The sequence below is a fragment of the Empidonax traillii genome, unplaced genomic scaffold, assembly GCF_003031625.1.
Source record: "Empidonax traillii isolate 1590-97213 ecotype Southwest subspecies unplaced genomic scaffold, ASM303162v1 scaffold2212:size32493, whole genome shotgun sequence".
Taxonomy (NCBI): domain Eukaryota; kingdom Metazoa; phylum Chordata; class Aves; order Passeriformes; family Tyrannidae; genus Empidonax; species Empidonax traillii.
The window spans coordinates 1-16,303 of record NW_020957405.1 but is presented as its reverse complement, the minus strand read 5'-3'; the positions used below and the strand labels follow the sequence as shown (position 1 = coordinate 16,303).

The 16,303-nt window shown below is 50.6% G+C and overlaps 1 protein-coding gene across 1 annotated transcript in view; it reads right to left on the bottom strand.

Moving 5' to 3' along the window:
- LOC114071703 (S-adenosyl-L-methionine-dependent tRNA 4-demethylwyosine synthase-like) overlaps positions 1–9,826 on the bottom strand; it is an 18,439-nt gene extending 8,613 nt beyond the window's left edge. The window contains exons 1-2 of the mRNA XM_027909551.1: positions 9,720–9,826; positions 303–470 (exon numbers count right to left, since the gene is read on the bottom strand). Coding sequence (XP_027765352.1) covers positions 303–428 — 126 coding nt within the window. The 5' untranslated portion in view covers positions 429–470; positions 9,720–9,826. The remainder of the gene's footprint in view (positions 1–302; positions 471–9,719) is intronic.
- Between the last annotated feature and the right edge of the window lie 6,477 nt (positions 9,827–16,303).

Here is a 16,303-nt window from a genome sequence, read left to right as displayed (position 1 = left end):
GGACATCAGGAGGAATTTCTCCATGGAAAGGGTTGTCCAGCCCTGGCACAGCTGCCCAGGGCAGTGGGGGAGTCCCCACCCCTGCAGGGATGTATGAGCTGTGTGGTTGTGACCCTTGGGGACACGGCCAGTGGTGGCCTTGGCAGTGCTGGGTCGGACACAACGATCTGAGAGGGCTTTTCCAACCTCAGCCATTCCGTGAGGACTCTGGACAAAAGACATGTCAGCACAAGGCAGTTGTGCAGCACTTCCCAGGAGAGGCAGCAGTACCTGGGAACCCCCCTGGCCCTGGCCCAGCTCACCTTGGTGTGTGCCAGCAGCAGGCAGTTGGAGTGCTCGTGCTCGCAGGCGATCTCGTAGTCGGGCAGGAGCTCAGCCAGGTCCTGCACAAACCCCACCACCTCCTCGTGCCAGGGCACGTTGGCCATGGTGAGGCTGCTGGCAGAGCTTTCTCCACAGTAGGTCACGCCCTGGGGAGAGACATGGAAACCATCAGCAGTCAGTCTGGAACGTCGGGTTTGTGTCCCCCCCTTCACGAGGTCACAAAGTTGGAGATGGCACCAAAACTCCATCTCTCCCTTTAGTGACACATCTGTGTGCCCAGGGGTCCCTGGCAGCACAACACAGGGTAGTGTTTATCCTGGAAAGCAGCTGGAAGAGGGTTCAAAGGGAGGATGGTCCTGAAACACAACACCTCTGGAATAAAGTCTTGTGAACATCCAATGGGACAAGTCATTCCTGGAGATACTGTCCCCTGTGTCCTCCAGTGCTCCCTGATATCACTCCATCCCTTCATTCCCATCATTTCCATCCCAGTGCTCCCATCATTCCCATCACTCCCACCCCCCTGGTGATACAACACCTGCAGCAGCCCTGAGACCCCTGGCCAGTGAATGCAACCCCTCAAGTTCTCCCACCCCCTCCACCACCTTCAGCCTCCCAACCACAGAACCCTTAAGGTTGGAAGAGCCCCCCCAGACCATCGAGCCCAATCTTTGAGCCATCTGACCCATCACCACCTTGTCCCCCAGCCCAGAGCACTGAGTGCCACCTCCAGTTGTCCCATTTTGGAACTAGCTGCTCTTAATTTGGAAATCCAATCACTTGAACCTCCTGAATTACTGACTTAGTTTTAGCCATGACCTCAAATCACTACTGACTTGTTCACTTTTTAATCAATCAGGAAAATTCTCCTAAATTGCTTCAGCAGCCTGTGGCTTGTTGAGATGTGTTTTTCCTTTTTCTTTCCCTTCCCAAACCTTCCCTTTCCTTATTTCCTTCCCAGAGCAGAACACTGTAAAATACTGGATGTTTCTTAACCTGCAATTTGTCCAGCAGGTCAATGGGTGCCAAAAGGCAGCGGGTGGTAACACTCAGTGTCACCCACTCGGAGTGTAAACTGTTTATGGGATCTTTTAATTGTCTGCTTAAAAGTATTTGGCACAAACTCCCACGAGCCACCTGAAGTTCTTCTACTCAAATAATTAATTCACTGTCATTTTCCCAGCAGTTAATCTGTCACCAGCAAGAGAAGAAATCACCATCCCCTGGTCACAGGGTTGGTCACAAACCCACCCACAGGGGGAACACAAAGAAAGGGCTTTTCCCCTGCCCTTTGCTCCTTGCCTGAGCTGTTTTATTCCAGTCACAGAATCCCCCCAAGCACAGCCTTTGAAAACACCATTTGATGGCTGGTGATGTCTGGTTTGTCCCTCTTGAACACTTCTACCTCTTTGAAATGGCATCTGCATCCAAGCTCACGTGTGTGGTGTCCACCCCACTGACACCCTGCTCCCAAATCTGTTAATCTACCAATTAAGAGTAAGGTGAGCCACACAGGGCTACAGAAGAGACAGCCTGCTGCTAATTAGCAACCCTACAAGTTTAGGAAGCAATTACTTTCTCACCCAGAAATCACTGAGTGGCTCCCTCCATTAATCTGCCCAAACACCACAACTCAGAGCCAGCCTGGAAACAGGGGGATGGTGCTCAAAAAAGGGATGTGCATTCCTTTGGATTTAGCCCAACTATGAGAGAAGCCTTTAAAAATATTAGTTGTGTCTTCGTTAGTCTTACTCAGAGCAGCCACAGGCACGCAAATGAGGGGTTGTGGATACCCAAAGTTCAGCTGGAGGGACACAGGAATTATTTTCCCTGCATTCATTATCCAGTTTATGATTTGAGCAGCATGAAAAATGGATGAGGACAGAGGGGGAAAATTCTTAGGAAGCTACAATGTGACTCACCCTCCCAGTAAACTCCAACGAGATCATTTACAGGCAAAGGAAGCCCATGGAATAACGGAGGGCTCGGCTGGCTCATTAATTCCCAGCACAAATCAATGAGGAGCAGCTTCCAGCACAGCCAAGGAAAGCACAGCAGCTTTCAGCTTCCCCAGCTCCTTAAAACTGGAGTTAATTACCGGAGCTGAGACCACTTAAAAAGTGGGAAGAGTTGATTAGGGCGGTCAGGTTGTGTTTTCTGGTAATACATGAAGGCAGTTATTGAGACATCAAGTGTTCAGAAGGAAGTGATTCCACTGTGCCCCCCGAGCTCCCACACCAACCTCCCCCTGTCAGCAGCATCAACACTGCTCTTAATTACTCCTTAATAATAATGTTATTCCTTAATAAAAATGCTGGTGGAGCATCCTAACCCACAGGGCTTTGGCCAAGCACCTTGGAGTGCAGCAGCCTTTTGAAAAGCATCTCCTGGTTCTGCCAGGATGAAGCCAGAGAAACCCTGCTGGGGTTCACAGAACCATGGAATGGCTTGGGTTGGAAGGGGCCTTAAAGACCATCCAGTTCCACCCCCTGCCAGGGGCAGGGACATCTCCCACTGGAAAAGCAACCCCGTTTCTTAAGCTGTAAAAAAGTGTTTCTAAAGAAGAAAGGAAATAAAAGTAATTTTGCCCAGAGCACCTTTGGTGTGTGGCTGCTGTGCAGGGCTTTGTGAGGGGGGACGTTAAATTGATTTTCAGGAGATCAAAAGCACAAATGCTGTGTGAGATCTCTGTTCTTTATAGGATGTGGAGGGGCAGGGAGGGCACTGCTGTGTCTGTGGGTGATGGACGCCCTTCCTGACCATCATTTCAAACAAAATTGTAGCACCCCAGAATGGTTTGGGTTGGAAGATGCAGGAAATGAAATATATTAATACAGGTTTGCTTTTTGAGCTTCAGAAAAGATTAACAGAAACACAGTAAATATATATAATAATGTGTGAACCGGGCAAGTGATGGGATTGTGGAATCCTGGAATGGTTGGGGCTGGAAGGGACATTAAAGATCATCTCATTCCAATCCTCCTGCCATGGGCAGGGACACCTTCCACCAGCCCAGGTTGCTCCAACCTGGCCTTGGACACTTCCAGGGATGGGGCAGCCACAGCTTCTCTGGCAACCTGTGCCAGGGCCTGCCCACCTGAACAGGGAAGTTGGGTTGTGGGAAATGAACTTAATTCCCCAAAGCATCTCCCTGGGGTCCAGGGTATGGACACTCTGCCTGTGGAATTCTTTGCTTTAGGTTGTAGGGAGGTGGGGGTTGGTCTCTTCTCCCAGGGAACAAGGGACAGGACAAGAGGAAACGGCCACAGGTTGTGCCAGGGGAGGTTCACGTGGATATCAGAGAAAAATTCTCTCTAATATCCCATCCAACCCTGCCCTCTGGGAGTGGGAAGCCATTCCCTCTTGTCCTGTCCCTCCATCCCTTGTCCCCAGTCCCTCTCCAGCTCTGTTGGAGCCCCTTTAAGCCCTGGAAGGGGCTCTCAGGTCTCCCTGGAGCCTTCTCTTCTCCAGGGGAACAATCCCAGCTGTCCCAGCCTTCCCTCCCAGCAGAGCTGCTCCATCCCTCGGATCCTCTTGGTGCCTCCTCTGGACCTGCTCCAGCAGCTCCACGTCCTCCTTGTGCCGGGACCCAGAGCTGATTTCACGTGGCTGGGATGGAGCTGAGTGAGCACAACTACTGACCAGAGCCTTGTGCCAGGCTGAGGAGCACATTCCCTTCCCAAGGATCTGGCTCCTGGATGGAGACCTGGACAGCCAGCAATCATTTTAATCCATGGGGCTCCGAAGGAAACATTCCTGGAGAATCAGATATGACAGGGCTTTGTTTCTCAACTCAGACTCCAGACTTCCCAACTTAATTACTGAACAAAACAATTCCCTGAACTGCCAGCCCACAAATTACACATTTAATGGAGGCTCATGTGAATGGAGAGCAGAACAAAGTGTCAGCCAAGCTGCTGAGTGACAGAGCCACTGTTTAAAAACTGGGGCAGCCCTGACCCAGGACAAATAGAAAAATCCTCAAATGACATGTTGATAGATGGCACTCCCTGCAATAAAAGTGCTCATGGGCTGGGCATCAGCACCTCCAAATGACAGACACGGCCCTGCAGTGGGTTCAGCGAGGATTCAACTCGTTGATTGTGTTTGATAATCACTTTAAAGCTGATTTAACAAAGGCCACCTGTTCTGAGTGGCAGTGAAATGTGAAAGGTAGGGGTGGAGAGGGTGAGCTGGGCTGCACAACCCCAGCTCTCCAGACACCCTCCACACATGGCCATGCACTGAGTGGGGCTGCAGCCACCCCATAATGTTCTGTGAGTCCCCTGAAGGGGAAGAAGCTCCTCCTGGAAAAGCTGAACTCCAACACGGGACACAGCCTTTCATTCCAGCTCTTCAAAACCATGTGGATACCAAAAGAGAAAGGGCCACTGTTGAATCCCTCACCCCTCTGCTCCCAGAGTCACCTTCATGGAAGTGCTGAGGCTGGAAAAGCCCTCCCAGCCCATGGATCCCCCCTGTGCCCCATCCCCACCCTGTCCCCCAGCCCAGAGCACTGAGAGCCACCTCCAGCCCTTCCTTGGACACCTCCAGGGGTGGGGACTCCAAACCTCCCTGGGCAGCCCCTGCCAGTGCCTGACCACCTTTTCCATGCAGAAATTCCTCCTGATGTCCCCCCTGCCCCTCCCCTGGCACAGCTGGAGGCCGTTCCCTTTCCTCCTGTCCCTGTTCCCTGGGAGCAGAGCCCGACCCCCCCCCCCCAGCTCCCCCCTCCTGTCAGGGATTGCAGAGCCAGAAGGTCCCCCCTGAGCCTCCTTTTCTTCAGGCTGAGATATCCCCATTCACTTTTTAGTTTCTACACCTTCCCTTGGGCATTGGAAGAAGTTTTCCACCATGAAAGTGGTAAAACACTGGCACAGGTTGCCCAGAGAAGCTGTGGCTGCCCCAGCCCTGGAAGTATCCATGGTCAGGCTGGACAGGGCTTGGAGCAACTTCAGTCTAATTGAAGTCCCTGCCCATGGCAGGGGGTTGGAATTAGATGACCTTTAAAGGTCCCTTCCAACCCAAACCATGTCCTCAGAACCAGAGGTCACAGCTGAGAGGACAAGGTGACACTGAGGGGTTGGAGTGTGTGCAGGGAAGGGAACGGAGCTGGGAAGGGGCTGGAGCAGCAGGAGCAGCTGAGGGAGCTGGGGGGATTCTGGAACAGTGACTGGTCAATGTTGGGCTTTTTTCAGGCATGGAAATCATCCATGGTGTGAGTTTATTTATAGCAGGGACTAGAACAGGAGATTTAGCTTCACTTCCCTTCATCTAAATTCCAACTGGGATTCAGCAGGACTCAATGGCTTTTTTGACAGGTGGGGGCAGTCCCCTCTTGCTGCTGCAATTAAAAACTCATTAAGGCACAGCTCATTTTCCTCATTACTTTAAGCATTTAAATAATCTTCAGTGTTTAATATGACAAGACTGAGCAGATTGGGCCTGATACTTCCTTCCACACATTTACTTGGTCATTTGAATTCTGCAGCAAAGCCTCAGGAGCTTTGCAGTCCCAGAGACCAGACACCACCACCAGCCTGGTGTGGAGGTTCTGCAGAGAGATCTTCAGGGACAAGTGTTTCCAAGTGGCTGAAAACTGATTTCACAAAGGCTTGAGAAGATTCTGTGATGGGACTTTCATCTCTGCCCTGCCCAAAGTGCTGCCCTCAGACATTTTGGTACAAACAGCCCTTGGCCCAAGGGCAGCCAGGCTTGTGTTGTCCTCCTGAAATTAAAAGGGATGGGGGAAAGCTGGAAGGCTCAGCTCAAGTGGGAAGTCACAAAGTCCCACTGGTCCTGTGAGCTGCACCAGGAAGCTTCACCTTCCCAGAGGAAGTGTCCAGGGCCAGGTTGGAGTGACCTGGGATAGTGGCAGGTGTGCCTGCCCAGGGCAGAGGGTGGCACTGGATGGTCTTTAAGGTCTTCCCCAACCCAAGCCATTCCATGATTCCATGATTTACCAGAGACAGACCTTGCCCCAGGGACAATGTTCTGCTTCTGGCTCCAACCACAGCAACCAGATCACAAAATCATGGAATATCCCGAGCTGGAAGGGACCCACAAGGATCATCCAGTCCAACACCTAGCCCTGCACAGACACCCCAACAATTCCACCCTGTCCCTGCGAGTGTTGCCCAAACCCTCCTGCAGCTCTGGCAGCCTTGGGGCTGTGCCCACTGCCCTGGGGAGCCTGTTCAGTGCCAACCACCCTCTGGGGGAAGAACCTTTGGCTGAGATCCACCCTGAGCCTGCCCTGACACAGCTCCAGCCATTCCCTGGGGGCTGTCCCTGCTCACAGGGAGCAGAAATGTCCTTCTGCTCTGAGTGCCAGAGCAGGTTTGGGTCACAATTCTGAAGGAATTCCTTAGGGCTCATCTACATTTCATAGGAAAATCCTTTTGCCTCTTTGGTTTAAGAAGGAATAAATAGCAAAACAGAGTAATTTCATTTGATTCTCAGAGAATCCAACAGAGTCATTAGGGTTGAAAACCCCTCTGAGATCATCAAGTCCAACCATTCCCCAGCACTGTGAAAGCCACTCCTAATGATGTCCCCAAGTGCCACATCCACAGGTCTGTTAAATCCCCCCAGGGATGGGGACTCCCCCATTGCCCTGGGCAGCTGTGCCAGGGCTGGACCACCCTTTCCATGGAGACATTCCTCCTGCCCCTCCCCTGGCACAGCTGGAGGCCGTTCCCTCTCCTCCTGTCCCTGTTCCCTGGGAGCAGAGCCCGACCCCCCCCCCCCGGCTCCCCCCTCCTGTCAGGGATTGCAGAGCCAGAAGGTCCCCCCTGAGCCTCCTTTTCTCCAGGCTGAGCCCCCCCAGCTCCCTCAGCTGCTCCTGCTGCTCCAGCCCCTTCCCAGCTCCCTTCCCAGCTCCCTTCCCTTCCCTGGACACAAAAATGCTGGATAGCAACACAAACCTCTGGCTTTTGGAACATTCAAGACAATGATTTGCACGTTCTAGACCTTAAATACACCCACCCACTGTGCAGAGACACGCTGGCATTGGAACACACTAAGGCAGTAAGTACTTCTGGTGCATATTTAATAACCCCAGGACTGATTCTCCCTTTACTATTGGCTTAAATAAGAGAATGGGGTCCCACAGAGTCGAGACACCCAAGGAAATGAGAACAAGTGTTAAGCCCTGTGAGAATCTGAATCTCCATCCCCTGCACCCCGTGAGCCTCCTTGGAGCAACACTGGATTAGCTCAGTTCATCTTACATGGACGTCATTTCTCTCCAGTATTTAACCAGGGAATCCCCCTGGGATCAGCCCCATTTCCTGGCAGGTGCTTTGCAGTCTCTTGGACTGATTTTTTGTTTATGTGCTTTGAGCGTGACCCGGTTGTTGCCTTTCTAACCTGTCCCACTGGAGCTCTGGGAAACACCATGCTGAGCCCTGTCCACGTGCCAGATGTACTGCATTCTCAAAGGAACACAAGAAATCACTTTTAATCAAAAACATCAAGTGTTTTGGGGGCAATTCCCAGGTGACAAATGCTGTGTGAGCACCACGACTGCCAGGGCTGCACCAGAGGCCAGGGACGCACTGGCAGGAGTTTCTGTCTGACTGCAGGAAAGGGAATCCCAGCAGCAACCTTGAGACTAGAGAGGAACACACCCAACCCTTCCTGCCTTCATTTAGGTCAGAACTGAACCCCTGACTTTATGTCCTATGGTACAATCACAGAATCAGGGCATGGTTTGGGTTGGAAAGGAACTTAAAGCCCATCCAGTGCCACCCCATGCCATGGGCAGGGACACCTTCCACCAGCCCAGGCTGCTCCAAGCCCCATCCAACGTGGCATCACTTGGAATGCTGTGGGATCCTACCTATGGGATCACCTGCTCACTTACACTTCAGCAGCACAATCACCACTTCCCAGGGTTTGGGGGTACAACAGAGCCCCTCTTCTGCTGGTCCCCTGTGGTGTGCAGGAGTTGTGCTCCACTTTTATTCCAGAGCAGTTAAATATCACAGGGACAGAGGCCTGGCCCTTTGCTTCAGGTGCACAGGTAGGAGCAATGAAGCACCTTGGAGCATTCTTGACCCCTGTTTGCTCCACAGAGCAGTTCAGATGTTTCTGAAGCCACTGCAGTAGCGGCTCCATCGTGGGAGAAGGCTCATCTCGTGGGTAGGGAGTTGGACAAGCCAGAATTAAAGGTAAGATGAAAAGCAATGGAGGATAACCTGATGAAGTCAAACCCCAGGGCAAAGGTGTGAGGACAGGCACAGCAGCAACACAAAGGTCTCCAGCAACTCATCAGCAGTTTAGAGAAGGGCAGCCAAGTAAGGACACCATCCTTAAGATCATGGAATGGTTTGGGTTAGAAGGGAACTTAAAACTCATCTCGTTCCACCCCCTATAGCTGAGCAGGGCTGAGCCCTCAGTGCCACCATCCCACTCCATGGATCCTGGGAATGTCACCCAGCCCCCTCTCTGCCTCATCTCACCCTGTGCAGCCAGGGGGAAGTGTTCCAGAGGTATCCCTGTCCCAGCTGGAAGAGCACCAGGAGCACACCTTTCACTCACCTCCTTCCTCACCCATCTCCTCGGCAGTCCAAGGCCAGGATTTTTCCAGGGAAGAGCTGAGCTCTGGGAAAGCAGGACTAAGGGGCAGAGGGAAGAGCAGCCCCGTGCCTTGGAGGAGGCAGAGATGTTTGCCCTGCAGAATTCCCAGGGGATCTGTGTTTGGAAACATTGCCTTAAACCCAACTCCTTTCACTGATTGGTGCCCAGGGCGGAGCAGCCTCAGCAGCACCAACACCCCCAGCTCCATCCCTGCCCTCCAGCATCCTGGAGACAGGGAGTTCTTCCCACAGGAACACTCCCCCTGCTTGCCTTGACCCAAGGAATACGAATCAGCTCGACACACGAGGTAAAACTGAGGGCTTTTTTTCCCCAGACCCTGGTTTTTGGCTCAGGGTCTCAACTTCAGCAGCACATTCAGGGAGAGAGACCTGTGATGGAACAAAACCTCTGGGTTTGTTCCACTGCAGCGAATTCCAGGCTTTTTGTCCAAAAATAAGGTGAGAAAAATGAAAGGAGAGAAGGATAAGAAAAACAAAAGGGAAAGCCCAGGAGCTGGAGCTGCACAAATCCAGAGGTAAATGTGCTGCTGGGTGCCAGTGCTGAGAGTGGCTCTTCCCAAAGCATTTATAAAATTCCTTTTTTACAAGTTTTAAACTTTTTTTTTTAACATTCCCTAAACCCATTAACCCCATGACAAAGCCCTCCTGCCCTGCTGTGTCTGTTCCTTACACGTCACTGAAACCTTTAGGAGGGTTTTACACAGAAAGTTTCAAGTGTGTGTGGGGAAATCTGGAGTTAAAAACTGGGAAAAAAAACTGATGGAAAAAATAAACCAGCTCCAAGCAGCTCACCTTGACCTCGATGAAGTCTGGTTTTCCAAGGGATATCAGCTCAGCATAAGCTTTGAGTTCATCCACATTCCAGGCTTTTACCAGGGTCAGCCTGTAAACCGTGCGCTGTTCCTGGAATCAAGGAAAACAAATCCCATTAGCATCCCACTCTGGCACAGAGATGTTCCAGCCCTGGAACTTCAACCAGGAAAAAAAAAGGGATTAAATCATTCCTTTATTTCAGAGATTGAACCAAACCAGGAGCCTCCTCACTTGTTCTTTCGAGGCATTTACTCCACAGCACTGGAGCTGAGCCACCTTATCCCATAAAATGACTGATATTCCTCCTGGATTTCCCAGGCACTTTGTTTTTACAGAAGCATTAATTTAATGGGAAAATAACCAGGAAATTTATCTCTCTTTGATTTGCTCTCCCAGGCATAAAATGTGCCCATTAGTTCCAGATGTTTTCGTTCCTCCAAGCTGGATCATCTGGCACTGGTGACTTTCCCAGGAACATGGAATCATCAAGGTTGGAAAAGCCCTCTGAGATCATCAAATCCAGCCACTCCCCAGCACTGCCAAGGCCACCACTGTCCCCTGTCCCCAGGGGCCACATCCAGATGTCTGTTAAACCCCTCCAGGCTTGGGGACTCCACCCCTGCTCTGGGCAGCTGGGCCAGGGCTGGACAAGCCTTTCCATGAAGGAATTTTCCCCAGTATCCAACCTGAGAAGTGACAGCACTCCCAGAACTTCTGTCCTTGGAGCTGGTCTGATTTGCCCTCCAAGGGCTGCTCTCCAAAGAAGATGCTGGGGACAAAAGGACTCTTGACACAAGCACTTGGCCACGGAACAAATCCACTCTCACTGTGACATCCGCTCGTTTCCATCTTTTCCTGCCCCTTCAGCTCCCACTGATGTTTTATTTCACTTATTTTTGGAATTTTATTTCATTTATTTTTGGAATTTTTTTTCACTCATTTTTGGAATTTATTTATAGAGCAATTTGCCATCAAAAGTGCTGTTTGATTAACTCCTTTCCCATCCCCAAACACTGTTGACAGTAAAATGGGACAGTTTAGTCAGAGGGAAAGAGCCCTGCAATGAATCCACAGCAGCTCCAGGCTCCTCAGCTGGGCCCAGGCTGGATCCCAGTGCTGGGATTCATGGCATGGCAGGGGCTGGAACTGAGTTCTCCCGCTCCAGCAATCCAGGCTTAGCCTGAGGTGGAGTTCAGAGTGTCCCTCCTGTCCCACCCATGAGATGCCCGAGGCTCGACTGCACAGGATCCACTTTGTTATTCCAGAACCCTGGAAGTGTCCAAGGCCAGGTTGGACGGGGCTTGGAGCAACCTGGACTGGTGGAAGGTGTCCCTGCCCATGGCAGGGGGTGAGATGAGATGGGCTTGGAGGTCCCTTCCAACCCAAACCATGCTGGGATTCTGTCATTACAGTTTTCAATCCAAAAGGACGAGCTGATGGAGGGATCTGAGCTGGACAAGCTCCAGAAGTGGCCCCTGGGAATCTCCTGAGGTTCAACAAGGCCAAGGGCTGGAGCTGCCCCTGGATCAGGGCAATCCCAGCATCAACCCAGGCTGGGCATGAGCAGGTGGGAGAAGGACTTGGGGGAGAGGCTGGACATGACCCAACCCTGTGCCCTGGGCTGATCCCCAGGGTGGGCACAGGGCAGGGGGGGATTCTGCCCCTCTGCCCCCTCAGGTGAGACCCCCCTGCAGAGCTGCCCCCAGCCCTGGGGAACAGCCCAGGTAGGACACAACCATAACTAAACTATCCCAAAAACTGTATTAATTAATCACAACTGGGGAGGGAAAGCAGGGAAAGAAACTCAAGTGAATAAAGGAAAACAGGTAGAAACATCAAAAATGACTGTTGTGACTGAGGAAGCCTCTTTCCAGAGGGCAACATCTCTCAAGTGTTGTCAAGGAAAGCTGGAGAAGGGACACATCAGAATGACTAACAGCCCCAAAATGTTACCTGGCAGTAACCCTTGAGGAATGCCAGCAGTCAGATTGCTTTATTCAGGTTTCATTTGTATTTGTGGTACAAGAGAGCCCCGGGAGAGCCTCTTGTAAGCACAGCAGAACAAGAAATAAAGAGCTTAAACTCCAAGAATTCAACGATCTAAAAGCAAGGGGATGTTCTGATCCTGCTTTTCCAGGGAAAGCAACGTATTTCCCTCCATGCAGGCATCAGGAGAGCAAGAGGAGTTAATCCAATAACAAACCTTTTGGAGGGGGGTGAGTCAAGGGTGTGGAACTGCACCTTGTTGGACACCAAAAAGCTCCAGGAAGCAACAGGACCACAAGTGGCCATCAGGTGGCAAAGGAAATCCAGGTTATCCAAAATACAGCCCTGGGGTTTCCTTGGGATTGCCTGAGGTAACTGCTCCATTAAAGGCACCTTAATATAAAATATTGTCCAAAAAACAAGATCTTAACAGGGGGAAAACCACTGAGAAGCACTTAGGCAGGTGGAGGACACAAACCACCTCAGTGCTGGCAGGGTGCTCAAGAAATAGAGATTCTGGGCTTTGCCCCTTGTTGGGTTCTCAAAACTACAGAGCACCTGCCACCTTCCTCTGAGGGGGTCCCAAAAATGCAAGTTCCAGCATCCAGCTCGGCCTTTTGTTCCCCAAACATCTGAGGGCAAAGGAATGAAGATCCAACCTGGGGAAAAGCAGGATTTTCCTTTCAAGCAATGCCTGCTAAAACTTCCTGATCAAATCCTGCCAGGCTGCCCCAAAAAGCATTGCAGCCCTTCAGTGGCAGGACAGGGCACAAGGGAATCACCTGAACAGGGTTAGGGGAGGATCTTTAGGATAAAAAAAGCACCTTTCATTGAGTGGATCTGAGGTGTTGGTCTCAGAGCAGCTGGGAAGTGTCACGGCCCCAAGGCTGCCAGAGCTCAGGGAGGGTTTGGACAACAATCTCAGGGCCAGGGTGGGATTGTTGGAGTGTCTGTGTTGGACTGGATGATTCTTGGGGGTCCCTTCCAGCTCAGGATATTCTATATTAATGCTAATGCTGACACCCCCCGGGGCCAGAAAGGGTTAATAAAGGATCTGGTGTCACTTTGACAAAGTGTTCCCTTCCCACTTCAATAACCAAGAGGGATTGGGGCTGCTTCTTTTTTATCATTTCTTTTTAATTCCCTCCTCCTCAACATTCATCTTCTCGTACATCGGATAGAATTATTCTCCAGGAAACAGCCCAGGGCTGATGTCAGGAGGGACAGGGAAGGGGAACATCATCTCCCTTCTCCAGCCAAAGCAGAGGAGCATCTCCCTTCTCCAAGCTGGGAAGGGGGGGCACCTTCCTTCTCCAAATGGGGCAGAGGGAGTTTTTCTCTTCTCCAAATGGGACAGCATCATCTCCCTTCCCCAACCCAGACATTCCCTTGGATCATGTCCCTGGCTCTGTTGTTCAGTCACAGTAAGAGTTTCCCACCGTTTGGGAGTAAATATAATAAATCCCTTATTTTTATCACCACTTCCTAGTCCCAGTCAGGCACCTTGAACACTCACATACCTTTCTTAGACAGGGCTGAAATTATTTTATTGCCAGAAAACGCCGTTTCCTGCCCAGGCACCTCAAAGAAATGCCTATTTTTGCAGCTAATGAATCTCAATATTGTCAACACAAACGCTGAGCTGCTTGAACGGCAAAAGCACCCTCTGGGGAGAGGAAATGATGGTGCAAACTCCAAACAAAAACTGCTCTTTCCTTCACACAACTTCACAGAGCCGCTGTAGGAACTGGAGGACGAACGGGAAGCCACTTCAAAGGCAGCTCCTTTGGCTCATTAGGATTTGCCTCCTCCCTCCGAGGAAAGGCTTGACTTGCAAAACGGCTTCAGGACACGTTTTCAGAGCTCCTGAGCTGGCAGGGACCTGCTCTGATCCTGCCACAGAACAGCCTGAAAGCTGGAAGCGCAGCCCCACTGTCCAACGTTCCTGGAGGAACTGGAAAGCTGCCCTTTCCCAGCACTGCAAAAGTCCTTTCCCAAAATTCCAGCCTGTTCCCTTGCCTGGGTTATGCAACGACTTCCTAAGTGAGCAAGTGCTGAATAAAGATATCAAAGCAATTTTCACACTTGGAAATTACTTGTCACAGGGATGTGGATCAGGGAAAAAAAAAACCCCTGGAGCCAAGAATGGCTTCAGTAGAGTCGGTACCGCGTGTTTTTAGGCAGAAACCTCGGCAGGGATAAAGGATTCAAAATGCAGCAGAAAGGAATTGCAAATTCCAACACAACCCAAAATTTCACAGCTTTCCAAAGCCTTCTGGTTTAGCCTGGAGACAGAAGGTCTGGAAGAGGCCTGGAGATTGTTTCTGCCTCTCCCAAAGGCAGCTCTGCTCAGCCTCCAGGCTCCCAGAGCTCTGCAGGTCATGGAATGGGTTGGGTTGGGTTGGAAGGGAACTCGAAGATCATCTTGTTCTGGTCCCCCTGCCATGGGCAGGGACACCTTCCACCAGCCCAGCTTGCTCCAACCTCGCCTTGGACACTTCCAGGGCTGGGGCAGCCACAGCTTCTCTGGGCAACCTGTGCCAGGGCCTGCCCACCCTCATGGGGGAGAATTCCTTCCCAATATCCCATCTATCCCTGCCCTTTGACACTTTAAAGCCATTCCCCCTTGTCCTGTCCCTCCATCCCTTGTCCCCAGTCCCTCTCCAGCTCTCCTGGAGCCCCTTTAGGCCCTGCAAGGGGCTCTCAGGTCTCCCTGGAACCTTCTCTTCTCCAGGTGAACCCCCCCAGCTCTCCCAGCCTGGCTCCAGAGCAGAGGGGCTCCAGCCCTTGGAGATGCTCTGGGGCCTCCTCTGGACTCAGTGTGGCACCAGGAGAACATCCTCACCATCAGAAGACTCAGTGCCCTTGAGAGGATGCAGATTAATCTATTTTTTTGGCAAGCAGGACCCTCCCCTCCCATAAGAAGCTCCTCACTCTGCTCTGGCTCATCCATCACTGGAGAAACAACGTCCTCCCAGAGTCACATTGCAGGACCCAGGGACTGTTGTGCTGAGCACATTTCCACAGCACAGCAGAAGTTTTTTTCTCAGCACAGAGCCCCAAAGTTTTCAGCTTCCTTTCTTCAGGCCAGGAGTCATTAAAGCAACAACCTGAATGGGTTGTGCTGCATAGGAACCTCCTCAAAACACCCATTGTTCCAGAATCTGCTATTAATACACCGGTGAAAGCAAGTGGAGCTTTGTCTCCACTGCTAAAAAAGGTGCTGATTAGCATAGGATAATTAACACATGAGCTGCTCTGCTGTAAAAGCCCAGCAAGGCTCAGAACAGTGATTTTAGGGCTTGAAAAGGGAGCCTAAACCTGCAGCTCAGCACCAGAGCCCATGGGTGTCACCCAGCATGTCCCAGTCATCCCCAAATCACTCCCAGGATGGGGACCAAGCCCACCTTTGGACCCTGAACCAGCTCCAGCATAAAAATAGATCTCATATTAAAGATCTTCTTTGCTGCCTGTCCTGGGGTGGGGAAAAACCAAACCAAGTTATTGCTTCTGAAGTACTTGGGGTGTTGATTTTCCACGTGTTCTGGAGGTTCTGAAGGTTCAAAACCTTCGAGGTCTCTTCCTGTGCTCAGTATTTTCTTGCCTGTAGTGACCCAAATGTTCCTGTAAACTTAGTTTAGCTGGAACTGAGACACATCTAATTTTGAAAGTCAGCCTTGAGAGTTTGAAGTCCCACCAAGATTTTCAAAACTGAGGTTTTCTTTGGATTTGGATAATTGAGTTTATTACATGTGAGACCATCAGAAAATAATCTGCTGTTAATGTTAAATACGGGTATCTAAAGAAAGGCTCAGAAATGCCCCAAGGTTTGTGTTTCCACCTGTTTTTCTGTAAGCAGGAAAACAGCTTTTTAAGTGCTCAGTTCTTCTCAGCTAAGATTTACAGACTTCCCTCAGAGCTGACTGAGTGGGTGGGACCTCTGCCCATGGCAGGGGGTGGAATGGGATGGCCTTTAAGGTCCCTTCCAACCCAAACCCTTCCAGGATTCCATGATCTGAGAGTTAATAGCAAAGCAACTGGGATGTTTTTAAAAGATAACCCCAAACTTTAAATTAAAAAAAAACACATAAACCCCAAACAAAACATGAACTTTTCTATGCAAAAGCCATTCCTGATCTCTGTGAGAGAAACAGAAACTAGAGAATCAGGGAAAAAAACCCAATTCCAAGTTCATGTGTCCACATGATGAGGAACTGGTCCTACATCTTTTCTCCACACTGGAGTCCAATTCAGTCCCTTTAAAGATCAAAGAGCAAAGCAAATTCTAATTCTTTCAGCTTGACCACAACTGCATAAGAAACAGAATTGTCTCTCTGAGTATCATTATTCTGAGGTGCCAAGTCTGATCTCCAGATGAAACTCCTTATTCCTCTAAGGCCCTGCAGGCAAGATGAAAACTGTCATGAATAATAATTAGAAAAACCATCAAAGTTGGACTTCTGGTTTGTATCAGGGTTTGAAAAGGCAGATATCACTCGACACAACCTCTCCAGGTCAGCCCAAATCAAGCTGGATTGACCAGCTCTCAAATTCTGCCTCCAAAGAACAGGAAAATC